The following is a 27,821-nucleotide window of genomic DNA, read 5'->3' on the forward strand; positions in this document are numbered from 1 at the left end:
ATCGAAGGAATTTATGAGGTACTTGTATAAAAGGGATTCGTACGTGATATTCCGTCATTGGATGTTTCTGACCGTGCCTTTAAGAATTTGTGACCATTCCGCAACATGTTCACGGTCGTACTGGAAGAAGCGTACCGGAAGAAGAAGGATAAAGTAGAGGAGGAAGACGGAGAGGCTTTCAGCTGCGTAGGATAACAATGGACTACTTGTTGGAGGTAGTCCGTTCCACTGATACAACGGTTATACTATTGATTATTCATTGAGGATAGACGCTCTTGAAGAGAGTATCGGCGATTCGGAAGATCCATCTAAAAATAGAATTCTAATTCTAATTCTAATTATATATTTCCGATTATTGATGAACGTGAACTTTTCTTATACAATCTGGGGAAAACTTCCGCTTCGTCGCGTCGTAAACTTCTTGCATATGTAACATGAAGTTTTATAAAATCATGAGTTCGTGGTAACATCATCGAGGCATCACGCGATAATAAATATAAAAATATAAAGGAAAAGGGATGAAATAAAAATTTATATTTTATATCAAAGAGATGCGTCCCTTTTCCTCTTATTTTTCTTTCAGTTAAACATTCAGTGTTTCCTCGATGTGCTTAAACTTGAACGAATCTTAAGTATTAGAAAATATGTGTATAGCAATTTATAAGTATTTTGTAATGTGTAAGTTGAGCGTAGAATGCAAATGTGAGATGTGGTGAATTTACGCAACACGGAAGTAAAATTCAATTGTCGGCAAGATATAAAGAACGAATGGGGAAACTGCACAGAAAACCGACAATTAAAAGACGTTAAAAAAACTGGTTCTCCGTCAAGACTTCTTTTCACTTTTTTCTTGCTAATTTGAATTTTGATTTCCGTGTATTCCTATATACACTTTTTCAAGTTTCCAATCAAACGATTTAAAAATGGATTCTGCAATTATGTGCATCCGAAATTAAAGAGAATTAAAATTCTCGAGATTTATTTATTGCAAAAATGAATACGTAATTGAAATTTTTATTTTTTTACTGTGAATGCCTAATTTATAATATTAGAAGTTCCATAATCCTCTCTCTTGCCGTATTCTTGCAGTTTATTATAAGTCTAAATTCGATCAATCGGTCCATTTTTAACTCGTATATTAAATAGTAAGAAAATTATTCAAGATGATTATGATTTATACATGTAAAACTAAATATTCTTCAAGACTTATTTTTCCAAGATAGTAACCCAGACAGCACCATGTCTAAAATTGGCGCATAAGATATCTTTAACAAATTCTGATATTATATCCAAAAGATATCTTAAAGAAGTTTTATATGCGCCAATGTTGAACATGGTGCTGTCCGGGAAGAAACGGGAAAAAGCGTCCGAAGCATGTACGAAAAAGCGGAGAGCGATGGCTGTTTGCGTTGTGCACGCAGCCTTATTCCGTTCGAACTCGCTCTCCCCGGCGTGCTCCCGAGAGTCCGTCTGCGAGATCTCTATCTCGCTCTTCACGGAGAGGTCTCTCGGCCTCCCTCTCATTGAGAGTCAGTCAGTCAGTCAGTCAGTCTGACGGAGCGACGCGGTTCGCACGCATCGTACCGTACGCGACAAGCGTGCAGACACGCACGCGAGGATTCATCTCTTTCGAAGCGATATCATATATATATACAAATCCTTCTTCTCTCCGCTTCCCCTTATCAATCGAGGGGGTGGACAACCGCGCATTGAAATCACTTCGTCATCGGGGAGGGGAGGGTAGAAAAGAGGATCCTCTCCTCCGCACCGTGGGTTACGTCCGAGGTGACCCCGTGAAATCCCAGATTTCACACGCGTCGAAGCGGACGGCACGCGAGCTCCGCTTTCAGGGGAGAGATAAGCGACCGGGGAAACGTTGCCCTCTGCGTTACCTATCCTATCTGTATCCTGTTTCTTTTTTTTTTTTATTTTTCGACGACTGCCAGAGGGAAGGAGCGGTCTTCCTCTTCTTCCTCCTCCTCGCACCGGTGTCGTGCGTGCAACACCTGGCGGTGGCACCAAGCGGTCCTCGTCGCGGACGATTATTATGCGATCGGCTGCGGCCGCCCTGGCCGCGGTGACGGCGCTCGTCGTTCTACTCCTGGACGACGCGCTCGCCCGGCACAAGAACCGCTCCGGGAACGGCGCCCAAAAGCCGTCCGATATCTCTCTCTGGATCAATCAGCAGCAGACGAAGATGTTGAGCGGTACAGCGTTTCAATCTCTAGCGAGCTCTTCTTCCCTTTGAGAAATTCTCTTTTCCTCGGGCGACGCGTCGCGATACCTGAAATATGTGTCTCCAATAAGATTTCAATATCGAAAAATATTATTTCATATAGAATAATTTCTCTATTTCCTTCTTCTGTGTACCGGGTTTTTACGATAATGAAATTTTTACAATAATAAAATAAGCATGTCTTTAACAAAATTGTGTTCTGATCTAGGACTGGAGATAGAAATATACGCGATCGCGGAGGGTAGAGTAATCAGTCACCTCTTGGATCCAGAATTCGAGAGTAAACTGCCGATAATTCCAAGTGAGGTGTCGCACGTGAACTTCACGTGGAAGGCCGGGACTAAAAAGTATTATTACAATTTTTTTCGCTTGAAATCGTTCGACGAGAGCATTCTCAAAACTCCATCCATCACGATTGAGACCAAAGGACGAGTGCCTAAGAGACCGAAAGGTAACAGAAATTAATATATATTTTTTAATTAATCAAACATTGTAATTAAAACTGTGAATATATATAAATTTAAGTAATGCATGTAACTAATTTGCGTAATTTTATAATTAAAAATTTTTTTTAATTATATATACTTTTTCCTACACATCAGAATTTCTTGAGAAACAATTAGAAGAAGTCTTGCAAACGAAATATTGTAAAAGATTGATGAACGCTTAAGAAAGAATCGTCTACGACTTTTCATTGCAGAGTCAATAATCCTTGAAATAGAATGATTTAAAGTTTGAACAATCGTAAATTGCGGTTAAGCATTTATTTGTCTACGAAATACTCGTACGATGATTTTTCGCAACGTCAATCAACAATACAAGATGCGGAGTTTTATCGTCAGTGTGCTTAATAGCATTTTCGCGTTTGTCAGTTTGAAGTGCGTTTAATTCCTAGAATTGGATACCCGATTCTAATTGAATTCACATTTAGCTTTTATCGCGTAGAAATTATATTTTTAGCACAAAATTTCATTTGTATTCAACATCAATTTTACACAATTTATGAAAATAATGACTATTCTCACGCTTATCAGAGTCGTGAAGTTTAATCTTTTTTGGGACATAGTATAAATACCACGCCAATAGTCCATATTTACACAGTCAAAGATGAAGAAATTTCGGCTCGTCAAATCTTTCCCCAATATTTTAACAGAGCAAAGATATATTTTACTTGTTTGCACGGAGATATATATATTTTCTTTTTGCTTTAAAATTTTTTCGTTTAAAATTCAATATAGATCTCTTATATACGACCTATACGAGTTGCATCATTTTTAAATATTAAGTAACTTAAACATAAAAGTCCCAAATCTGTCAATCCATTTTTATTTCGTAAATTTTTATTAATTGCTGAACAACGCGGACACAATTTGGCTGACAAAATCCGCGACACATATACAGAGTGTAACTGAATATATATGGAGCACACCATCAAATTTTCTTACCAATTTGGAGACGATTTTCCTCAGTGAAAATGTCGAGGCGCCAATAATTTTCAAATTGTCAATAATTGAAAAAAGAGCTTCTCACAAACTAAACTTTTGTAGAGTTAAAATTTTAACAAAACTACGTAGTCTTCGGTTAATTTCAGTTAGAATTTACTTTAATAAAGAATTTTAATTTGAGGCTTAGTTACAGAGATACCAGGTGGCAAAAATTAGGAACATGCAAACAATGATGATCTCCTTCGACGTTTGTAAATTGTTCGCAAAATGATGACGTGCTCCATATATGTTTGTTCAGATACACCCTGCATATGCTTCCATATATTATGCAAACGGAATGCAAAATACTTGATGCTCTTCTCGGGTATAAATTTCGCACAACGCGTGTGTGCGAATCGCAACTGCAGATATATAAGTACATGGCAATAATGTGTTTTCTTTTCTCCGTTGCAGAGTTCAGTGTTCTGCTACCTTGCGCCGGCAAGGGAATAGCGCAATTCGGGATCGGTCTAATGATCGAGTCGCGCAACGGGATACCTCTGAACGGGACGCCGCTACGTTTCCGTTTGAGAAAAGAATGCAGCGTGCGCGGTGAGTCCGTCAGTCGCGCCCACGATCACCACCTCTTCGCTCGCACATACAGTTCTGTATCAGCAGTAATTCATCAGCCTAATTTGTGCCGCATGCTCTTTTTGATCGATCGCCTTGAAGAGGGACAGTCGAACGTGACGTCCGATTGAAAGATGAAAAAAAGAACGACAAAGTTACGTGTCGTTTTACATGTAAAATTCGATTCGAAACACAATATCTTGGCGTTCCGACTGTGCCTCCTCTTTCGTTTTTGTTTGGTTTAATCGACAGCTATCGTTGCATGTGTCCGTAGCCGCTCGTGAACGCTCATTTCGATACTTTGTAAGAAGACGATTACCTTACCCACCTATATCCTATCTCTGCTTCTACCTGATGCCGGCCGAAGCGATGGGTCCGATAATTGTGTGAAGTAGGCGCGTCGAATCTTCGCTCCGTGGCGTGTCGAGGAGATTTACGGTTGTTAAGTCGTTAAGAGATTACTCTTGGAACCTCGAACATTGTGACGAGATCCTGGTCCAACGCAGACATAAAATATCGAAGGGAGTAGCGAATCGATTAATTTTTGACTTGTATTTTTTTTTCAAACATCTGAATCTGTGCTCGCACGGCTATTTTTACGTGTTTACTCTTGCGCTGGAAATAAAAAATTAGCGTTAGCAAAAGAGAAAAGAAAAGAGTAAAAATACTGTTTGGAAAATTTTTAAATACTTTCTTAGGTCTCTAAAAAATATTTCGCAAATTCGGATACGCGCTCTGGTTTGGACCCATCGCAAATTTAGAAGATGTGAATAATCGCTTTAGCGAAGCTTACCTCTTGTAACGAAAGGTATATGAGCCACTCGTTCTAAATTTTATTAACGCTCTCTTGTAACATGTACAATTCTCTATATTACTTTGTTAATTCAATAATTCCATCTTAAATAACGCAAACATTTTGCGCTAATGTTTCTTTCAGGAAATGCACAAACTTTTGCAACTCGGAGAGAATTGACTGACGTATGACGGTCAAAGATTACTCTCTAGCGCTTTAATTTATATTTTTCATTCAAAGTATTATTCCAAATCCAAGTCGTGTGTTTTTGTGCTTGTATGTCTTCTGTATTAGCACCAAAACATTTTTTTCCCTCGTTTTGCCTGGCATTTTGTTAAGCGTAAACTCCGGCTCTCCGCTCTTCCTCCAGAATCATTGTTCGCCCGCGATCATGAATTAAGTGCCTAATTGCCTACTTAATACGAAAGAACGCACGAGTCTGCTCGGCTTTTTGACGTTATCCTCGGCTCTCTCTTTCTTTCTCTCTCGATCCCTATGCATTTTAAATTACCAATCGTCAAGTCAAAGATATATTATATTAATAGATTTTACATAAACGTGTGGTAATTAAGAGATTCATTTGTGGCATGTGCATGCGATCAAGTTTATTATATGGATCTCAAGAATTAAAAAAAAAAAAAACAAAACAAATATAATTCACACGCCGTTTTGATCTACTCGAATTGAGATGGGCAGAATATGATGCTACAATCGCTTTTGTGATAATACATCGCAATAATTCGGAGCACAGCATGTCGAATGTGCAAACGCGAATAATTATCTTTCATTTCGTTGACCGAAGCTGTTGATTGTGTTTTTGCGTTTAAAATAAGATTTAATTAAAAAAAAAATCACAATTTACTCGTGCCACGAAAATGAGATAAAATACATGTTTTAATCTTTTCACATGCGCACAATATCTTCATAACTCGTATTAAGAAATTTAGATTAAAGTCGCGTTTTAATTTTTTTTCAATCCCATCGTCATCATATTTTTATTTACAATTTATTATATATTCTATCATGCTAAATCTTGATAAAAGTATTTTTTTTTTTTTTACTATCAAGCATATTCATTTAATACGCGTAATGAGCTAAGATGTTACATATAGATATAAACTGTCTCTCTTTTATGTCGTCATACGATAAAAAAATAATATATTATAATCTCAATTTCGTGATTTATCGCAGTTTTTGATTTTGAAAAAAAATTTGATCAAATCTGCATGCGTAAGATTGCATGCAATAATCTTATCTTATCGGATTAACAAAATCGATTATACCTGTTATAGGAATATTGTTTGTTTTTAATGGAATTTATACAAAATTTGATTTGTTTAATACGTGTGTTGTGTTTGCGTGTGTGTGTTGCAGCAATATACATATATTATCTTTTAACTTTGAATTTTATTTCTTACAGAACCTAATCCTGGTCCTTGTCCGGACGGTTACCTGGGGCCGCCTCATTGTAACAAAGCGCTTTGTTATCCAAAATGTATGCATGGTGGAAACTGCACGGCACCAGGTGTATGCTCGTGCCCGCCAGGATATCAGGGACCCTACTGTGAAGGAGGTATAACGAATTGTATAGGTCACTTATACAATACATTTTTTCCCATCTCACTGGCAGTCTGATTTTATTAAATCCATAAATTCTCTTTTAAGCTGACGTCATAATAGATCTTTTCATATCCATTTCCTCTATGTAACTTTAAATTATGTATTTTCTTTGATATTTTATATCCTATATAAAATACTCGCAAGTCTAAAATATGTACATAAATTTATTTCAAAGAAAAATCAATTTATTCATGTCCATGAAAAGATCAGTGATTCAAAGATGTTCTAAAACTTGGAACATCGTGAAATGTATATCGTCGTATCGACTCAACACATCTGCTCTAGAAAATCCAAGCCGATATAATTTACTGTATGCTTACCTTAATTTTATAAATTACAATATTTACAAATACATTCGGTATTCTTTCACGGGGAATGCACCTTCATATCACCTTGGAGATGGATATGGCCGTCTTGCAGCCAAACTTGATGACATTTGTCAGAGCTTGGTAGAAAGGAGCCTGTTCGGCGCCGTGATCTATCCCGGTGTCATGATGCTCCTGTTCTTCGTCGCGAAACTTTTTAATGATCTCGAGTATCTCCTCATCTACGTTCGCATTCGCGTTCTCCATCAAAGTGCGCAACTGATCGTTGTAGTGCTCGACGATGACGGTCTCTACGGCCACGGTGCACGCCATGGCCGCTCTCTCGCCCATGAGAGCGGTACCGGCGCCCAGGGCGAAGCCGGCGATGTTCCACAACGGCGTGAGAACGGTGGGTCTGACTCGATACTTGCGAATCAGTTCCTCGAACTTAGCGCGATGTCGCTTCTCTTGATCCCACATGTGTTGGATCGTCGGTCCGACTGTCGTCTTGCCTACAAGGATTTTATATGTATTAAAACTCGATCAGAATCTTCTCTTATGTATTTTTAACTACATATGTATGAAAAATTGACGTGCTGATATAGAGAAAGAATCTCGTGATATTAAAATGATTCTGTTCATTTAATAGGACAATGAAGTGTACACAATTTACATCTACATCTCTCTCTTGTACTTGTTCTTGGGACAATTATACCTAGTACGGCCATTTGTCCGGCGTATATCCTATCCGCTCCCAATTCACCGGCATGGTCGACCCTTATTATCGAATCCAGTACTTTCCCCGATGCGCTAGTGGCCACTGATGTACTGGCCAATCGTACTCCGACTCCTCTGATTTGTAACATTTTTTCTGTAAAGTTGAATAAAAGTATAAGAGTATTTCTATTATTATAAGTTTGACTACATTGAATAAAATTTCAGGTATCTGCACAGAGAAATGCTTGAATGGAGGAAAGTGCGTGCAGAAGGACGTCTGTGAATGTACAAAAGGATACTTTGGTTTACGCTGCGAATTCTGTAAGTATAAGTGAATCTTTTCAATCACTAAAGATTGACAATGAGAAAAAAATTTTGAGTTTCTCTATTTTTTCAGCCAAATGTGTCATTCCTTGTTTGAACGGAGGTAAATGCAAGGGCAATAATATTTGTAGATGTCCAAAGGGTTTCAAAGGTAATCATTGTGAAATTGGCAGACGTTCACCACAGCGATCAACGTGTACAAGAGCATGTAGAAATGGAATCTGTCAACCGGACAACACATGTCTCTGCGATTCTGGCTGGTTTGGAAAGTTGTGCAGCAAGAACAAACCATGGGCTTAGGAATATTTTGCTATTTTTATACCAGCTAAATACTTTGAAGATGATGTCTCACTTTAAATCTCCAAACCTACGATAAATTATGTTTATAATTTATGTATTCTTAACTACATACATGTATGAAAGATTTGTGTTGATATAGAGAAAGAATCTCATGATATTTAAATGATTCAGTTCATTTAATAGAATGAGATGTACACAAATGTGTACATGAAAGAGAAGCCTCACGAGATGTAGATTGCAAGAAATTTCAATTGGTATCGCTAGGGTGTGCATTTATAATTCTAATTTACTTTGCCCCAGATGTGATATGTAAAGCTGCTCTATTTCATTTTATATAACATTATTAGATAATTAATTATATATCCTTGTGTGCGTTGTGTGTAATAATTGTAAAAATAAAATAGGAACAAGATGTATTTTGAACCATGTCAGGAAATACAGTTTTAAACTCAGCATCACAGTAATGTCCGATGGACTTTGTCGCAGTTATTTTTCTCTGTGTACATCTTAGAACATAAAGACGAATAATAAATAGATGAAGATATAAATATGGCTTTTATAATATAACAAATTCATAAAAAAAGAATGAAAATTTCAAAATTACATTTTATCACTTGCAAATTACTTTACCCCATATGTAAAGATCCTTTATTTCATTCGATGTAACATTATTAGATAATTAACTATATATATTATCCTTGTGTGTGTGTGTACCGTAGAAAAATAAGAACAAGATGTATTTTTTTAACCGTGTCAGGAAATACAATAACAAAACATATATAGACGAAGATTTATGTAACTTATGATACGATGACTAAATTCGTGAAAAATGCGTGAAAATCGTTCGCAGATTATAATTTTCGTTGGAAACACAAAGATAAAAAACAATAAATCGTAATCTAAAAAAACTTGCCGTTGAAACGAAAACGACGAGGTTATGTATCGTACGCGACACGACGAATCGCGGACGCTCGAGAAACGTCGAGCCGCGAGCGCCGAGCGGGTCACGTGGGCCTCGGCTCGCGGACCAATAGCGAGTCGGGCAGGGCGTCCGCCATGACGCGTGCCCCAGCGCTTCCCGCCAATCGTGCCACTTCAGTCTTGTATATATGTATATGGCGTTGGCGTTCTCCCGGATCGGAGCAGCGGGTTTCGCGGATCTCCAGGTGGATCGGGGTGAGTTTAATCCCGACGTTCCCGCAAATCCGACGTCCGGGAACCGGACGGTCGAGGTCGGCCGGGCGCGACGTCTGCCGCGTCCGCGAAAACCGGGGAATTTCGCATCGTCTGCTCGAGCTGGCCTGCATCGCGCAGACTCGCCCAAGATGGCCGGCTCTCCTCGGTCAGGTTCCCTCGGTTAGGTTGGCGCGGTGGTGGGTGATGGAGGCCCGCCGCTCGGTGCCGATCGATACGCCCGCCGCCGAATACCGGCCATGGCGGCTAACGTCGTTGTCGTTGTCGCGGTGGTCGCGCGTCGCCATCCTCGTCCGGCGTGATCCCGAGGTAAACGTTGACGGCGTTGCTCGGCGCCGGACCGCGGTGCGATGCGATACGCGGGGCGTGGTGCGAGTGCCGGAGCGAGAGCGTAGCCCCGCCGTGACGTGAACCGCGTCGTCGCGTGTGTGGTGTGTCATCTCTCCGCGCGGGAGTCACCCCCGAAGGTGCGTACGCAACTCGCGATTTTCACTGGGCCTGCTCCATCGCGTTACCGCGTTACCGAGCAGCCGTCGCGGAGCAGCTCCAAGGCTACCCGATGGAGGTGGTGGGCTCTGTAGGGTTGCCGCGTGCCCTGCGCATTTTCATTGCCCCCCCAAAGTATCGGCCCGAATAAACGCGCATATCCGCCTCCTTCCCTCGCTTAGCCTGCTTCGCTTGCGTTCTTTCTTCTCTCTCTCTCTCTCGCTCTCGCTTTCGCTTTCTCTCGCCGCCCCCTTATATACGCGCGCGTTCTTTATCGCGCCTTGTCTTGTTGTCGCCTGTCCGGCTGTCAACTTTGCGTGCGAGATGTCACGAACCAGAGGAGGGGGAGAAAGAGAGACGCCACACCGCGACCGCCGCCACCGCCACCGTTTTGCTCTGATTCTCATTCGAGTTCATCGGTTATGTTTTGTCACGAACGCTATTCGCGTTCACGCGCTACCTAGGAGTCGCGACCGCGTCGTCCTCGGGGAGATGCGTCCTCGCCGCGCCGCGAGGCTATTCCGCGAGAGAGGACTCCCAGGAACGAGCGAATGTTTTCTCCAAGCCAAATGTATATACATATATATATATATATACATCTATATACATATATATATATATATATATATATATATATATATTATGTATATATAATATATACATATATATGTGTATATATATTTTTGTATGCCCAAAAGAGAGTTGCCTGCTCAGTCATCTCGAAAGTCGAGACACGTGCTTTTATTTTGCTTCGCTTCCCGGAACAATAAAACATGTCCCCACGAGTGAAATTTCTTCTCGTTTACGTGACCCAAGATTTATTATATTTTTGGCAATTTATTATTATAAATTTTTATTATTATTAAGAAATATTTGTCTTAAAAAAGAACGATGTTCTCTGTTTGCTCGGCAGACTAAGGTGATGTAGAGGAAATTGAAACTGCCAGATCGAGACGAATTTCTCTCTATCACGAGTGATTACAATATACGAGATACCAAAACGGGTGACGAGGAGAAGAATATGGTATCTCTGCCTAACGCAGAAACCGGCACGATGGACAGAATCTCGGACGATGACGACGATGATCCTAGTAGCGGATCCGAGACTTACGAGGAAGGGGATCTCCTTTCGGCTGCGATGGGCGATGACGTCACGGCCCAGCTCGCTGCAGCAGGTTGGCAAAAAAACATAGATGGTGATTTCTCATTTTTTGCTTTTTCAGTTTTTCATTTCCACTCCTAATCGTTTTTAATTACCGAATCAAGCGCAATTAGCAAGATGCTCTCGAGGTATTGTTTATATTACAGGTAATATCCTGTATTAAAAGATCAAACTTCATGTAAGAAGGGTCGAAGGCTTTTATTGTGTGTACAAACAAACATTTGTAAATTATAAATATCGAATTTATTTTTCTACATTTGCAAAATCTTTTTGCACTAATCATTCTTCAAAGATTAATTCACATCTTTATCAACTTAACATAACTTAACAATATTACAATCTCTTATGCATACAAGACTTTGAATCTTATTATTTTTGAAGCGAAATTCTGATATTTATAAAACTTTCTAATAAAAACATGTAATTAATTAGCGTCCTTATAAAGTATATTGTCTAAATGTTGTGTTAATTTAAAAAATTGTTAACTTCTTTCGCGTTTTACAATTTTTGTGTACAGTATTTTTACATTGCCAACACAGATGATAGATTGTATTCATAGTCACTGATTGAGATAAACTTGCAGTCTTATCGTGAAAGTTTGATAGGATTGGAAATAATTCAAATTTAACTCAAAAAATGAGGCAATCTAGAAAAATTATGTTCATTCTGTTATGTTCATCATTTTGTGTTTTCATCTCAAACTGCGAATGCCATTCTATATTTTTCTCTGTCCTCTCATCTGTGATGCATTCAATGTGAAATATCCTATGCAAGATTTTTTTGTATATTTCTAAAATTTAATTTTTCCTTGACACTTTTCTTCTTTCTCTGTTATTTGTTAAATCACATTTACAAAAATTTGTATTTCTCTCTTAATAACAATTATTTTTATTTTGCAATTAATTTACAATAATCACTAATTTTTTGTATGATTTTTCATGCACGTTTTATGTCATCGTTGCTCACGCATCTTTGTTCGATTATAGTATAACTTTGATATGTCAATCTAATTCATCGAAATACATTTTTTTGCTTTATGGAAATTATTCCTTTTTCTCATTAGTAAAGTCTAAAGATATTTTTAAAAAATTTATTTTTCTTTTCTTTTTGATTATATTGACATATCAAATCGAGAGGCATAGAACTGTCAACAATATAAAAACATTTCTTCTGTATTAAAAAATCTTTAGGACCTGTCGGCGTAGCTGCAGCTGCTGCCATTGTTTCAGCCAAAAAGCGAAAACGACCTCATAGTTTTGAAACTAATCCCAGTATCAGAAAAAGGCAACAGAATAGGCTTTTAAGAAAACTTAGAGTAAGTCTATAATCTGAATATTATTTTATATCATATATATGTATATTGCAAGCTTTATATAAATTCATTCTTTTTACAAGTATTCTTACCGAAATTTCTACAATTCCTCTTCTTAACACTATCTTAGAAAGATTTGGCGTTTTCTCATTAAAAAAGTCAACATTTGCAATATATAATATAGAATATAATATTGTCAAAAAATATAATATATATTTTTTATGTACATAGCATAATATATAACTTAATACATATTGTATTATATATATGTGTGTGTGTGTGTGTGTGTATGATTACGTATTTTCTTTTAAAATTTTACATTATTATTGCAGCAAACCATTGACGAATTTGCAACGCGAGTTGGTCAACAAGCAGTAGTGTTAGTGGCTACACCGGGCAAACCAAATAGTAGTTACAAAGTGTTTGGAGCGAAACCATTAGAAGACGTAGTGAAAAATCTAAGGACCGTTATCATGGAAGAACTTGAAAACGCGCTTGCACAACAAGCACCACCACCCTTGCAAGAGGATCCGACATTGTATGAATTACCACCACTGATAATCGACGGTATACCGACTCCGGTGGAGAAAATGACGCAAGCACAACTTAGAGCCTTTATCCCATTGATGTTAAAGTATTCCACTGGTAGAGGCAAACCTGGTTGGGGAAGAGATAGTACACGACCACCATGGTGGCCCAAGGAATTACCTTGGGCTAATGTCCGGATGGATGCGCGATCGGAGGACGAAAAGCAAAAGGTGCGTAAAAACCCACATACAAACAGTTTCGATTCTCTCTGTACGATATCTGCTTTAATTGAATGGTAGCTAAATAATATTTGATTATTTACTAAATAAAAATATATACATCAATAATTCTCTCTTTGAGAAAGAATTAAAATTTTACTCAAGAAATACATACATTTTTAATAATTTGTTGTTTACCTATTTCTTATATTTGACAGATCGATTTAACGAACGTCGATTGCTCGATTGGACAATTTATTTTAAGAAATCAAAATGTATTGTATTGATTAATTTCAGATCTCGTGGACTCACGCACTACGGCAGATTGTAATAAATTGTTATAAATTCCACGGAAGGGAAGATCTTCTGCCAGCGTTTAGCGAAGAGGATGACAAATCTAATGTCCTGATACAACAAGCGACGCCTCATTCCTCGTCACATCCGTCGCATTCGTCGAGTCAGGGGCAAAACGGAGGACAGTCGCAACAGCAACAGACGGTGGGAGTTGTTCGCCTCAACAGCACGGATTCATCTAAGGGAAACTCTTCGCCAGCACAAATCATTGCCGCGTCTCCCACAGCTCTTGCCACTGCCACTCAGGTGGGAGTGGATGGAGTGAATGAAGAAATAAAAATAGAAATTAAAATAGAATTGCATGAAACAACATTTGTAGATTAGCGATTATTCAATTTCAATTTTGTGTACAGCATTCTTATTTTGATATCTAAAAACATCATGTTTTGTATCTTGATCTCTAATCTCTCAAAATTTAGTTTTCATTCATGTTGTTTCTATCTAGTCTATGTCTCATAAAGGAAGAATCAATTGGCATAATTTTAAACATTTATGCTTTATGAGATACCGTCTTGATTTTTGTTGACGTTTTGTATTTGGTTTCCCTTATTTGAGTTGAAACTGCTTTTTTGTCATTATATTGAGCTGATTCTTTAAGAATATTGAATCTTAAAGAGGATATGTTAAAATAAAGCTTTAATTTTCATATAGTTACAATCTATTGCGGAATATTTAATAATATGAATTTTTATTTGTATTTTAAATTATTATAATTATAAAACAAATTATAATTAATATTTAAGTTGTAAAATTATAATTAAAATGAACATGTACAATGTTTTTTCAACACAGTAAAAGTTGCACTTTTGCTTCAAAAAGCAGAATTAATGTCATTCTGAAACGTGAAAAAATATAACTGTAACAAGGTCTATTCATTTTAAAATTCGAGATAGTACTTAAAAAAGTCAATTTTTCTGAAAACTTGTTTTTTTCAGTTAGAATAATGAAATTATATAAGATTAATTCTTATACTATTTCATTTTTATGATTTTTTAAATATATCTCTTCAATAATTTAGTTTTTCATCGTTTAGTTTTCACCATTTTGACGTTCCGCTAGATTGATAATTTATGAAATTTTTTAATGCAGCTCTTATGATGTGTGAACATCGAATTCAATACTATAATTTATAATTGTTTATACAGATGACAGCCCAATATCCAACAACTGTATTGCAGACAATAACAAATCCTGATGGTACAGTTTCAATTATACAAGTGGATCCCAGTACACCGATTATCACTTTACCAGATGGTACAACAGCCCAAGTTCAAGGAGTTGCTACTGTAAGTATCCTCCCAAAATCTGTCTATCTATCAAATTTTATACAACATATCTCACGAATTTTAATTTCAAAGAAACTCTCGAAAATGTCTATAAAGTATTAAAAAAACTTTGATAAATTGTTTGGAAGATTTTGAGTTAAAAAATATAAATATATAAGCTGATTTATAATTGTCTACTTACATATATATAATTCTCAATATCTCTATTCTCAGTACTTATCTAATTATTACGACAATTTGAAGTTTAATTATCGTCATGGTTTCAAAACAAACGTGATATTAATAGAAACCGAAACAAAATAATATCAGACATAAATTCTAGTTTACATTTACATACGTATATATGTATAGAAGATTTTCCAGTAAGAAAAGGAAATAATGTAGAATACATATTGTGATATTATTAGCTATTGAATAGCAATATTTAAAGTTCCGAAAAATGTTCTATTTGGTATCTGAAGCTTCCCTCCATATTTATATGTAAAAGCCAATATATATATATATATATATATATATATAAATCAAATACAGGTGGAAGTGTGAAATAAATATTTAATATAATATCATAAAATGCAATATTTTTACAAGGAATTTTTTATTTTTTATTTCTAGATTATCTTCATTTTAAAAAGAATACAAAATCAAAATTAATGCAATAGATAATATAAAGGAAAATCGAATGCTAGCAAACAATATAGATTAATACTTTATTTCACAAAATATACATATAATTTTAAACGTTCCAAATTATTTTTGAAATGTAATATTTTATCGAATTCTACTATTTTTTTAAGTAATTACTTCTTTGTGAAAAAAATAGTAGATGCCAAGATTAAATTAGAGACAAGAAAATTTAAAACCTTTTTAATGTCATATAATTAAAAAATAAATAAAATTAAGTAAGTCATACAAATAAAATTGTTTATATTATGATTGCATTTAGATCCATACAAGTCAAGGAGAAGTGCAAGCATTAGCAGAAGTAGCCGGTAGTACGGATGGTGCTAGTGTGGCCGTCGATCTGAATACCGTTACAGAAGCAACATTAGGTCAAGACGGTCAAATCATCCTCACCGGAGAAGATGGACACGGTAAAACAGTTTTTTATAGGCTCTGCACCGTCGCCGGCCAGGAGATGATCGAGCAGTGACTTATTTTCTTTCTTTTTTTTCCTTTTTGTTACTTTGCATGCTGTCCGCTATGCTCCAATCGGGAATCATGTCTATATGTGTTGTACTACTTTGTATTCCGGAGTAGGATGATGTGAAATAGTTTATGTATTTGCCTTGTATTGTATATACATAGCAATTTTATATAAATGGAGCTATGCACAGCGCTTTATTTGAAATCTTGTTCTTTAAGAATCCAAAAAGCGCGTTTATATGTGACTTGGAAAGAAACTACCGAAAAATATTAATTAAAAAAATATGTGCACTTTGACATGTGATTTAGATTATATTATTTATTTGATATGTTTATGTGTTACATTATATTACTTCATTTTGAATTTTTTTAATTGTAAGAAATAAGAACTTCATCCATGTATGTAGACACATAATGCATGTAGATACATTTTCTCTTATATAATATAAATATATATAATGCATGAAATGTTTGTACATAGAAGAAATTATTATAATGATTGTACATGTCAAAGATGTCAAAGTACTTTTATGTGGAAAGTTTAGTAATGATTTAGGATTTTAAGATAATAAAAAAAGAAAAAATACAAGATGCAGACAATTGCATAAAGAAAACACGTATCTCTCGCTATTGGATTCTTAAAATTTTCAACTCAATAAAAATAACAAATTGAAAGAAGATTAAAAAATACCACAGTAACGCAAGAAACTGTTCTACGATTATTATATATTTATCATTATCACTGAAGATTGGTTTACTGACTTCAATTAAATGAAAAGAAATAAACTTGCTGTACATAGAGTATTTTTTGTTGATGTTTCATTATTTTTTATACATCTTAGCAGCTCCTGTGTTTAAGTTGCTTGTAATAAACAATGCGTCAGTCGTGCTGGCATTTATGTGTTTTTCGAAATTTCTCATGCGATATTTGAAATTTTAAGTTTTCTTTGCAAACAGCTTAAACACTTACGCTGCCCCTTATAAATGCCTTAGTTTTCTTAGATAGACTGTTAACTATGTTTCCATTTTATTAAGTTAAAAAGATGTGTCAGAGAGAGAATTATCATATAGTATTAAATCAAGTATCAAATATTAAATCTAGTTTTCTCTCTTAACACGTCACATTAATGAAATAATATGATTTTTATACTTTCAAATTGTTTTACATGTATGCAACATATATGATTCTGCTTTTTAAAGTCTCTTCTAAGATCGTGATCCTTAACTGACACATAGCAAATTATTATTCTTGTTTCCCTTTATCCTCTGTAAAACTTGTACGTGCTTAAAATCTGTGATTTATACATATGTATACAATTAATACAATTAATTATATTTAATATTTTCGCAAATTATATATATATATATATATATATAATTTACGAAAATATTAAATAGATTTAATTGTTACCATTATCGAGATGGAAGATACATATGTATAAATCACAGATTTTAAACACATACATATATATATGAGAGATGATACAAGATCATTTAAAAGAAAAAAATGTGTCAATTAAGAGTTAATACAATAATACGTTCGATTGTATGACAAACTAGTAGTTTGTTACTATAGATGCTAAAATTGTTCCAAACATAAAGAATGCGTAGTGCAAACAACACGATTTTTAATCATGCACAGATTCAAACGTTGATTCGATTTTAGCGCTTTGCAAACAGCTTCTTGACGTTGTCGCATTGTGAGTATAATTGAGATATTTGTTTATAATTTTCTCTTTATATTCTCTCTTCCAGTTTGTGCAATAAACAAATGACTGCGCACTCCAGATAACGGATAAAAAGCTGGACGTTAATCGCGTGTTTGTTTCAGGATATCCTGTCTCGGTCTCAGGAGTGATCACTGTGCCAGTATCTGCTAGCATGTATCAGACTATGGTGGCCAATATTCAGAGCGACGGTACGATGCAAGTGGTGACGCCGATGGTTCAGGTACCGAAGGTAGAACCAGGAAACGGTGACACCACCATCGAGGCAGTCACTATACAGGGTCATCCTATGACTATGATAAACGCTGCCGGCGAGCATCAGGTCCTTCAAGTAATCTCGTTGAAGGACGCCAATGTTCTGACGAAGGCTATGCAAGCCGAGGTTGTCAAGGACGAGGATAGCCAACAACAACAAACTGTATCTAGCCCGGAATAGACGCGTGTTTTAAGTGTAATCTAGTTAATCCAAAATCGCTCCATATCACCATATGCGCGCGTTTCGCGGTGATACACGGGGAAAAGAGAGAGATAAAAGTGTGAGAGAATTAGTAATGGATTGGTGTTGTGTTCTTTTTTCTCTTTGAGTCACTGTACTTGTGTAGTGTGTCTTTGCTCTGACTGCGAACAGCGAAATATCTGAAAGTGAGAATGGACGAGTGCGTATATTGATTGATTGGATTAAGATTAATATAGAGTATTTGTACTCGAGATTCATTGTAGATGCTTGAGAGTATTCACTTGCAATTCAATTTTCTCGAATGTAGTATTCATTTTCAAACAAATGTAATCGCGCCGAATATTGGACGAACGTGTCTCTTTCCGTTTTAGCAAATAGTTTGCGACATTATCGATCTCTTGCATTGTTTTCTCTACCGAAAAATGGAAAGTCATCGATATAATCGTGCTTTCTGATATCGCGCAACCATGTACTTTCCGTCTAGTCTCAGAACCAGGTTGATACGTGAAACACACCAAAGACATGTATTTTTAATTAATTCGAGAACTTCATCACGGCAATCGTGAAAGCTCTATCGCTTCCATAATAGCTCAGTAAAGAAAATTTGTTCAGCTTTTCTTTTTTACTAGCACATAAAAAGTAATTGATCTTAAAATTTGACAAAGGCACGAAGCTTCTCTAATTTATAAATGTTTATACAAGAAAAATCACGAAATTTGATTTCATGAAAATCGATCGTTTATCGAACATCGAACCATTGTAAATGAAAAAAAAAAACAACTCGAATACAAATTGAATGAATCGATGCGTTTGAACAGTTGGAGATATCAAGTTTGAATTAGAGATGTGTTTCGAAATGTGACATACGTTTGAATTTTACAATCATCCGAAAATTCCAATCATTAAAGAGAAAAATATCGATACAATTTCTTTTTTCTATCGCAGTTATGTAATAGTATACAGAGTTTTATTTTATCTCGATCGCTTGGAGTACATCCGTTGCTTTTTTGTAAATGGTGCGAAGAAATTTTCGCATCGCGTTAAAAAGTAACGACGATGTACCAGATGGTCAAGATGAAGGAAAATAGCTCCTGTATATGTAATATATACATAAAAAATCGATAGTAGAGATAATGAAAAAAAAAGTTAAGCATTTCTGACGGGTACAAATAGGATGTAAGATGTATGTTTTTTCGAGGAAAAAAATCATCATGTTAATGGATTTGAAATTTCAATACGCACCAACGCGAGAGGCGTGTGTCCATAGTCTTATTTTACAAGAATTCTATATTGCACCACTTACTACTACTTAATACTACTATTCGCTTCGATTAGCATAATTGATAAGGGGAGCTATCGTATGATTTTTATCAACGCGATAAAAGGAGGTAGGAAATTATATTTCTATGAATGATTATTTTAAATGTCAATCTCTTGAAAATTTATCGAAACTATGACCGAACATGTATGTATGTACTAATTTTTTAAAACAGAATACGCGATTGTAAAAACCAGGATTCATATACATATATATATTATCCTTCAATCAATTTGAAGGTAATCAAAAGTAATCGATTCTATTTTACATTAAATAGTCTGACTGTGTCACACATGGTATTTAAATCATCAATCCATTTTTATAATGTATCTAAAGCGACGAAAGGTGTATTTTTTGCGTGCAATCTTGTTTCAATGTTGCGGTGGCAAAAGTTGAAATCATCTGTTTTTGTATATAATTTTGTTTTTTAAGTCATAACGAAAAGGAGGTCTATAATTTTATCATTCACCTTTTTTTCGTTACGTATAACATATATTATAAATATATATTATACATGCAACGGCGGTTTCATTCTTTTGTTTAGCATTGTGTACATTATAAATTAAATTGGAAAACTCTACAATCAGATATATAATGACATTTACCTTAAAGATCGTAACATTGAAACAACAAATTGCCCTCGAAATCGTGTGTAATAATACCAAAGAGATTTTTATAACATTATAGGAAGATATAGAGTTGAGATTAGAGGTAAATACTATTAAAAACGTATCATAATGACTAGATACTAATTGTTGCGTTGTTTTTTTAAGATTCAAGGCCACTACATTAATGATGTAATATATCAGTATCCACGTATGTAAGATAAACATGTTATATTTTCCCTCTGTTGTTTGTAACAAAGCACACACGGAGCATAAATTAAGTTAAATGTCATTCAAGAAACAAAAAAAAATGTGTATTACAACTTTAGATAATTATAGACGTATGTGTAAATGACTTTGCTACTGTATATCCCAATCTCCATTTCGTATAAATTGTCATTTCAATTTTACCTCCACTCTTACCATTAATTACTTGTCACTTAAAGAGATTAACAATATTGGCCAATTAAATGACAATTTCTTGGAGCAAAATTTGGAATAGCCTTATTGAAAATAATTTATCAAAAACATTAGATGTTTTAAATATTATCTATCTGAGTCTTAAATTAAAATTCTGGCAATTTTATATATAATAGAAATTACATGTGATTTTTCATGAAGATAGACATTAATTGTGGCAATTTTTTTATTCAACAATGCTGCTGACAAGGTACATGGAAAGTATAGTTCAGCTTTGTTGATAATTACTCCTTATTATATGCACCTGAGACAGCAGCTAAGAGAACATAAATACTAGTATTTATAGTATAATTTTTAACCTGTTACATATGATACACTGATTCACAGGCTAATTCTGGCTTGTCGTAACCTAGCTCCTCGGGTGTGCTGATGCCTAGCTCATCTAAAGTTGGTCTAATCTCTTGAATTATGTAAGGATAAATCTTGTCAACATGTGGTCCAGCTTTATCTTTCACAGATTCTAGGAATCTTACAGCCAGTGCAAAGTCATTTAATCTTCTGCAAGCTTTTAATGCTGCACATATAATGACTGGTTCCGGTACATTGTCCATACCTAGATAAAATATATAATTGTTAGTACAAATTTATTTTACAATCCATAACAAGAGAGTGAGACAGTATAAACATGCTAATGTTATGATAAATGTAGATAATTCAAAATTAAGATTTATTATTATATTTTATATCTATTCTTTCTCTAACTGCAGTTTCTACATTTCTTTAAATTTTCATTTTTCGTTTTAAATAAGACATTTCAATAATTATACATGTAACACAGATTGATTGACAAATTTTAGAATAAATTTATTTTTTAAATTAATGGAAACAGTGAGACAGAAGTTTTCGAATATAATTAACTACTATAAATATATATGTGTGAAAATAAAGAGCTTCTATTGGAAAATAATAAAACTTGAGATGAATAAATGTCATATTTTTCAAGTAATTGCAAGTCAACTTTACTAGTATTTTAATTTAAAATTTAATGAAAAATGATTTTCTGAGCTAAAGAGAAGTTTCTGATTGATCAAAAAGAAGCTATTCACTCATTGATGATTTCACTAGCTTTACTTAAAAAATATAAAGCAGGGAGATTAGAAGAAATGGTCTTTTTCTTCGGATGTTTTTATCAGGATGACTGAGAATCGAGGTGTCCGATTAGTTGGAGGTGTCATTGCTGATTTGAGTGATCGTTAATCCATGACAGAAGCTCGAGACTCACCAGCCAGGTCATTCATGGCCTTTCGGATCTCCCAGCTATCGATGTCGTTGCGGCTGAAGAAGTTGACGTATCGCTGATCGAACTCCTCGTCTGTTTCTTTGGGACCGTGGGACGCCCTGACGCTCTGGGTGCCGACGACGCTGGTAACCGCCACTCGGGGCACCATCGCCGAGGCCATACGTGCCGCTACGACGCGCAGCATCTTCTCACCCGAAAATGCTTTCTCTCTTTTCGTTTGAAAAAAATTTCTTCCTCCTCGATACCGTCTGTCTTGGTCTGTTGCGTAAACCAGCCAGGACGGAAATCGGAAGTTGACCGAGTTCACTTTCGCGCCACCAGATGGCGCGATTCTTTCCAGCGCGCATTTTTAAACTTGATTGCTGTTTCGAGCACTACAGCTGTCAGAGAAATCTCACCTTATTTTTCACAAGATATATATATATATATATATATATATATATATATATATATATATTTAGGATATACAAGTTTTCTTTCTCTATCCTAATATCCAGAATATTTAAAAATTAAATTAAATTCAAATTAAATTTAAAAAATTAAATTATTTTTTTTGTGATATAGAATAAGTGTCCTTTTCATGATAAATTCATCACAATCGTGCTTCCTTCATTAAATAATTCCAAAACAATAAGTTAAAAAATGAGAATTATTTACAATTAATTGGAAACATGTAATTAGTTTCAAACATAAAAAGAACATTTATCTTGATGAAATTTTTTAATGAGTTTATGACAAGTGTAAGTTAATGTTTTAATACAGTTTGAACATTTTTAATTGATTTGTGTGACTGCTATTAATAAAATAAAATATTTAATTTTACTAATACATCTTTTTACATCTTAATATTAGCAGATATGGTGATATCAGTAAAGAAACAAATTTTTTACAATGTTACTGTATTTACAAAAATTGGATTATAAATCGTACAAGTAGGGTCGCTGTTACAAAAAAATTCGTTACATCAAAAATAATTAGATCCTTATTATGTTTGTAGTAATAGTCATGGTGCAATTTATACGTATATTAGAGGTATATTGACTATTTTTTTCCATTCCGCGAACTTAAATACAACTTTATACAAAGTATATAAAAGCCGTCTCGCAGGCCGTTTTAAATACACATCTCGAGTACTCGCATATGTATACAAAAATTGACTTGATGTAAAGAAATACTCCTCGCTTAATATATTGTACATAAAATTTCACGCGTGTCACACATTACGTGACAACATTGCGTGTCGCATATATGCGTGACTATTGGTCACCGATACTATATATATATATATATGTATATATTACACAGATTTATACAAGAGGTATGAATTAGAATAGGAATAGGATACTCTCCATTAAATTAAGTACCGTCATTGTACGTCGCGTATTTGCAACGTGTATTATTATAATAATCTCGCTTATAAAAGATATAAATAAAAGTATTTTTACAAGTCAACATCAGATTCGTGCGTGAAATCGTACAAGCACCGCTCATTCGCACACGCGTATCCGTGTGCGAAAAAACGCCGAGGAATATTATTGTTATAAAAATAAATAATAAATAGGTCTCATACACAGAGATTCGGTATATCGCTCGTGGTCACATACATACTGCGCATTACGTATACATATACATTGATATAGATATACACACATACATATATATATATATATATATATATATATATATATATATATATATCATTAACATAGAAAAAATAAATAGTACTATCGGAAAATTCCATCGCACTTCTCGATGAGGCATCGCCTTCGCAAAACATTTGATGTCGCAATTACAATTGAAAAACATCGCATAATCTCTACCGGCGTAAGTCCTTAATTTTTCTAATTAAAATTACCTGTAGTAACACAGGTATATACATATTAATTAGTACTTTCTCCCAATTAAGTATGCGTTTTGTAAATGTTCCCAGCAAACACAGTATATAAATGTTATATACTTAAGCATGTTACATGTAACGTATATGTTAGTTGTAATTTCCCACTCATAGATGTAACATTTTTAATATTACATATATCACATTGTAGTTATATTGTCATTATATCGCAAGATAGCACTGACTTATCAATACATCAATGTGCTATTTGGTATATAATTACAATATAACTACAATGTAATATATGTTATATTAAAATGTTACATCTATGAGTGGGAAATTACAACTAACATGGATGTTACATGTAACGTGAACGTTATATTATCTGTTATATTCCGTTTTATTATAGATATGTAACAATTATATATCGGTGTTTGCTGGGTTACCACATCGGTGCCTTTCATTTACTAAACAGACAGAACAGATATTGCCATATACTATCTCGACAGAACAAATCACGCAATGCGTTTTTATCGATAGTATACGACCCAAACCACTCTCTTATCTCGCGGCGCAAGTCATTCATTAAATAAATTTATCTAAAATATAGTCTAGTGAATTTATTTGTCGAAGTTGTACGCACATTTTTGTCATCGATAATACTATCACACGTTTAATGCTGTTGAAATATTTGAATAACATGTCATTTCATTTTATTTTGCTTAAAATTTAATTTTGTACACACAAATAGGTACTATATATATAGATCGAGTAAAAGCACTACATTCAGTTTTGCTGATGAGAACGATAAAAAAAGGAAAAAAATGACAAAGACAAGAGAGAAGTTAAGAATCAAAAAGTTGTAAAACAAAATTTGATTCAAAAAGAATAACAAGTTTCTTCTCATGCTTGTGCAGTCTTCTGTCAAAAAAAGAAACAGAAGTTTTCATTTTTTCTGCTCTTTCTCTCTGTATTCTTCAAATTACATCATTATATTCGATCTATATATATCTCTATATGGTATCTCTTGTAATTAAAAATTTTAGTATAATTTACTTAAAATCATTATAGCAATTTGTATGTTTATAATATACGTATAGAATATAAATATGGATCCTGATTCTAAAAATTCTAATTAAATTGCATTATATTATATTGTATTTAATTGTAAATACAATTTTGCTTCTTATATTTCTTCGAGTATGTCATTTAAAAAAATTCGGTATAAAAAGTATTAAACATGAGATATTAATATTGTCCAAAAAGTATTTACATACATTATAAAAATACAATTGTGCGCTTGTAATACTTTCGTCTTTAAAGATCGAGTAAGACAACCATGCATGTTGTATTACTCATTTGAGAGAGAGGGCAGACAGAAAGAGAAGGAAATGGATGAAAAGGGCGAGGCCGGAGAAAGAAAGGAAAAAGAGAAGATGGAAAAATGATTAATCTATCCTAGTCAGCCTTCTGTATTTTCCCGCTTTGCGTGGTACTTGAGCAGCAGCTGCTGGTCCCCCCGGTTATCAATGTTTTGAGTTAAAGTCTGAATCCGGTTCAGAGCCGGAAGACTCCCCAGTATTAACGTTCGCACTGCAGCGCGAGCTCCTTCGATTACCGGTGCCAGTGTGCCGGCATTTTTCACTACGATCCACTCCACCTATAATTTTTAATTTTAATTTTTACAAAAATAAGCATGTTTTTATCGTGATACATTAACTTGCAAAGCTATTATTACAATAACAACAAAAATGGGGATTAATACACCAAGATTTATTATGTTATGTTTTAGCAATATATGTTTTTATTGTAATTTTCAAAGAGACTTTTTTCTAAGAAGAAACTATTAAAATTATCGACATAAATGAAATAAAATGAAGTATTCAGAAGCGAATTCTAGTAGTACTCGCTCACAATTGTGTTAGTAAAAAAAAGCACTTCAAGTTAGTTCAAGTATCGGCATTTTTAAATAATATTAGAGAATCTTTTAAATGAGTTATACTCACTAGTTAACGGTGTGTGAACCTCGACCTTGATGTTCGCCGTTGCAGTGACCTTGGTGGTAATGTGTGGAGTGGACGGAACCGGTGACGTTCGACTAGACCCGCTCGTGTCCGATCCGCTACAGTTCTGTTAGTCAAAATGACAGGAGAACACGCTCGTTAGTCATGCTCGGAGAGGATGTGCGACAAATTACACTTCATGAGGGAAGATACGCTTCCATGCTGATTGATCAATCGCGAGTCTATTGTTACAACTCTTTCACGCACCTGATTGCCGCATGTGGACGTAGTTTCCACCTTGAGTTCCGGGTGGACGATAATGCAAGACTCCTGCGTGCTATGCCATGAGTTAGGCTCTTCTGTGATGGTTGTGAGGGACGGTTCGGCGTGCAACCTAGCATTCTCAATCTTGTGAGACCTCCTTGGCGGCGCAGGAGGCTTGGATCTTCTCACGATGGGCGATGCCGGTGGTGTCGGCGTAGAGATACGATCCGGATGATCATTCGGGATCACTTCCGCTGACGGACCAATCAGAGACAACAGAATCGGGAAGAAGAAGACGCCATTTATAAAGCCGACGCCGATTATGCATAACAGTATCAAGAAGAAATGTTTGACTATAAAGTCAAATTCGGAGAAGGCAAGCATCACCACAGCGAGCAGCATGGTAAGCGCGCCGTGAACGATCGGAGCGTACATATGTTCCAGAGCTAAGCGCATTCTGCGATCTCTACTGCCCACACTAGTGACGAAACTCTAAAAAAAAAAAAGATTTACTTTGAATTTTTAAAAAATCGTACGATATTTTTGAACTCATAATTCAATACAAAATGAGAAACATAAAGTTAAGTTTATAAAATATTACAACACTAATATGAGGAAACTTTAAATACACTTACCAAACAAATGTGCACCGTGAAGTGAACGGTTATGCCGACGCTGATTATGAGCAGGACGGCGGGCACGGCACTCAACTTGATGCCAAATAGACCCATGATGCCTAACAACTGCAGAACGACGGCACCTAGTGAAGTGCCGACCAGCAGAGTGGCCCACATATTCAGCAACAAGACTCCGACGACGATGATGCTCGTGATCAAAGCGGCCAGAAGAGAGATTCCCAAACAGCTCCTCAGATCCATGTATTGTTCCCAGAAGAGAAACGGTAGGCCGGATGGAAAATTTGGCAGGCCGCGCTCCTCAAATCTTTTGCACAGTTTTCGGATGCTACCGATCAATTCTGTAATCTCCTGCGTGTCGGTGAGCTTGTGCAGATTGAACGGCATTTGCGCATAAGTAAGTGGCATACTCTTTGGGATTTTCAGCTCATGATCGTTGGTATAAATCCACTGACGCGGCTCAGGTCGCAGATTCGCCTGCGAGGCACCATAGGCAAGCGCGTCATTGGACGCCCAAGCACTCAGGTAGTTGTAGAAAGCGCGAGGATTGATGATACCTTCTGAATCGACCAATCGTACTTGAGTAATCAACGTCTTGTCGATTGGATTGTCCACGTAGCCAGTTTGCACAAGCAGCTTATATGCCAGAATTGCTTCGTCGCTCGCATTCTTATACCACCTCTCCTGGGTGATGCAACCGTTGTTATAGTCCTTGTCGAACGCTGCCTGTAGATTTTTTAGCCAATCACGGAACATACCGAGCCAGAACTCAGATAGTCCGCCGTTGTCGTTCTTGATAACGTTTTTGATCCGCACGAAAGCATCGTGATACTCGTACAACAGTCGTTGATTGTTCGGATATTCAAAATCTCGTCCGGTAATTGCATACATATTGTAGAAACCAAAGTGCTTCGCCTGGGAGGCTAAAAATGCATGCTCGTTCGAGTTCTGCGGCACCAGATCGGTCAAGTCCAAACCATCACGTACGCGCATCGCTTCCCATACGCTGCCGGCCAGTACGATGATTAAAACCATCATGCCAAACACTTTGGTGGCAGGTCGGCTGATGAAGGGTGCATAATGCCGGGCCGCAAGCTGTGTCAGGGAAAAACTCAAGCAGTCATCCTGAGAACAACCGGTCAAAGTGTCCTCCTCAGTGCACTGCCTTTCCAGATCTACGTCGATATGTCCACCTATCTGCAATAATAAAGAAATATTCATAAACC

At 35.6% G+C, this 27,821-nt stretch overlaps 5 protein-coding genes across 17 annotated transcripts in view; 2 read left to right on the forward strand and 3 right to left on the reverse strand.

The window, feature by feature from the left end:
* Nucleotides 1-10,113, reverse strand: part of Coq7 (ubiquinone biosynthesis protein COQ7, mitochondrial) — an 11,696-nt gene extending 1,583 nt beyond the window's left edge. Inside the window, exons 1-7 of one of the 4 annotated variants that reach the window (XM_085481482.1) lie at nucleotides 9,263-10,113; nucleotides 7,724-7,879; nucleotides 6,502-7,520; nucleotides 5,084-5,576; nucleotides 4,619-4,905; nucleotides 2,495-2,672; nucleotides 44-2,284 (exon numbers count right to left, since the gene is read on the reverse strand). In XM_085481482.1, coding sequence (XP_085337608.1) covers nucleotides 7,087-7,520; nucleotides 7,724-7,874 — 585 coding nt within the window. In that variant the 5' untranslated portion in view covers nucleotides 7,875-7,879; nucleotides 9,263-10,113 and the 3' untranslated portion in view covers nucleotides 44-2,284; nucleotides 2,495-2,672; nucleotides 4,619-4,905; nucleotides 5,084-5,576; nucleotides 6,502-7,086. The other 3 variants (XM_085481481.1, XM_085481483.1, XM_085481484.1) reach the window with 3 other exon arrangements.
* On the forward strand, nucleotides 1,030-8,807 carry shf (WNT inhibitory factor 1). 2 transcript variants are annotated; one of them, XM_029322413.2, is made up of 6 exons: nucleotides 1,030-2,207; nucleotides 2,445-2,687; nucleotides 4,135-4,323; nucleotides 6,504-6,656; nucleotides 7,951-8,046; nucleotides 8,123-8,807. In XM_029322413.2, exons 1-6 carry the CDS (start codon nucleotides 2,048-2,050, stop codon nucleotides 8,347-8,349), a joined length of 1,068 nt encoding a protein of 355 aa, XP_029178246.1. In that variant the 5' UTR covers nucleotides 1,030-2,047; the 3' UTR covers nucleotides 8,350-8,807. The 2 variants fall into 2 exon arrangements, with proteins under 2 accessions (XP_029178246.1, XP_029178254.1); XM_029322421.2 differs by having other exon boundaries at nucleotides 1,041-2,207; nucleotides 4,135-4,272.
* ewg (DNA-binding protein Ewg) lies at nucleotides 9,430-20,491 on the forward strand. 6 transcript variants are annotated; one of them, XM_029322383.2, is made up of 8 exons: nucleotides 9,430-9,525; nucleotides 10,943-11,225; nucleotides 12,382-12,506; nucleotides 12,836-13,261; nucleotides 13,547-13,849; nucleotides 14,749-14,889; nucleotides 15,833-15,980; nucleotides 17,864-20,491. In XM_029322383.2, exons 2-8 carry the CDS (start codon nucleotides 11,051-11,053, stop codon nucleotides 18,193-18,195), a joined length of 1,650 nt encoding a protein of 549 aa, XP_029178216.1. In that variant the 5' UTR covers nucleotides 9,430-9,525; nucleotides 10,943-11,050; the 3' UTR covers nucleotides 18,196-20,491. The 6 variants fall into 6 exon arrangements, with proteins under 6 accessions (XP_029178216.1, XP_029178222.1, XP_029178210.1 ...); XM_029322389.2 differs by lacking the exon at nucleotides 9,430-9,525 and adding an exon at nucleotides 9,662-9,852; XM_029322377.2 differs by lacking the exon at nucleotides 9,430-9,525 and adding an exon at nucleotides 9,859-10,010.
* A 280-nt stretch (nucleotides 20,492-20,771) lies between these two features.
* Nucleotides 20,772-22,163, reverse strand: COX5A (Cytochrome c oxidase subunit 5A). The gene is made up of 2 exons (XM_029322465.2): nucleotides 21,842-22,163; nucleotides 20,772-21,172 (listed from the first exon to the last, which is right to left on the reverse strand). Exons 1-2 carry the CDS (start codon nucleotides 22,041-22,043, stop codon nucleotides 20,922-20,924), a joined length of 453 nt encoding a protein of 150 aa, XP_029178298.1. The 5' UTR covers nucleotides 22,044-22,163; the 3' UTR covers nucleotides 20,772-20,921.
* A 710-nt stretch (nucleotides 22,164-22,873) lies between these two features.
* Nucleotides 22,874-27,821, reverse strand: part of ptc (protein patched) — a 60,614-nt gene continuing 55,666 nt past the window's right edge. For all 4 annotated transcript variants that reach the window (XM_085481485.1, XM_029322521.2, XM_029322513.2 and 1 more), the window contains 4 exons: nucleotides 26,596-27,792; nucleotides 25,964-26,452; nucleotides 25,700-25,823; nucleotides 22,874-25,353 (listed from right to left, as the gene is read on the reverse strand). In XM_085481485.1, the coding sequence (XP_085337611.1) occupies nucleotides 25,220-25,353; nucleotides 25,700-25,823; nucleotides 25,964-26,452; nucleotides 26,596-27,792 (1,944 nt within the window). In that variant the 3' untranslated portion in view covers nucleotides 22,874-25,219. The remainder of the gene's footprint in view (nucleotides 25,354-25,699; nucleotides 25,824-25,963; nucleotides 26,453-26,595; nucleotides 27,793-27,821) is intronic.

The sequence above is a fragment of the Nylanderia fulva genome, unplaced genomic scaffold (genome assembly GCF_048542155.1).
Source record: "Nylanderia fulva isolate GAGA-0341 unplaced genomic scaffold, ASM4854215v1 Scaffold18, whole genome shotgun sequence".
Taxonomy (NCBI): domain Eukaryota; kingdom Metazoa; phylum Arthropoda; class Insecta; order Hymenoptera; family Formicidae; genus Nylanderia; species Nylanderia fulva.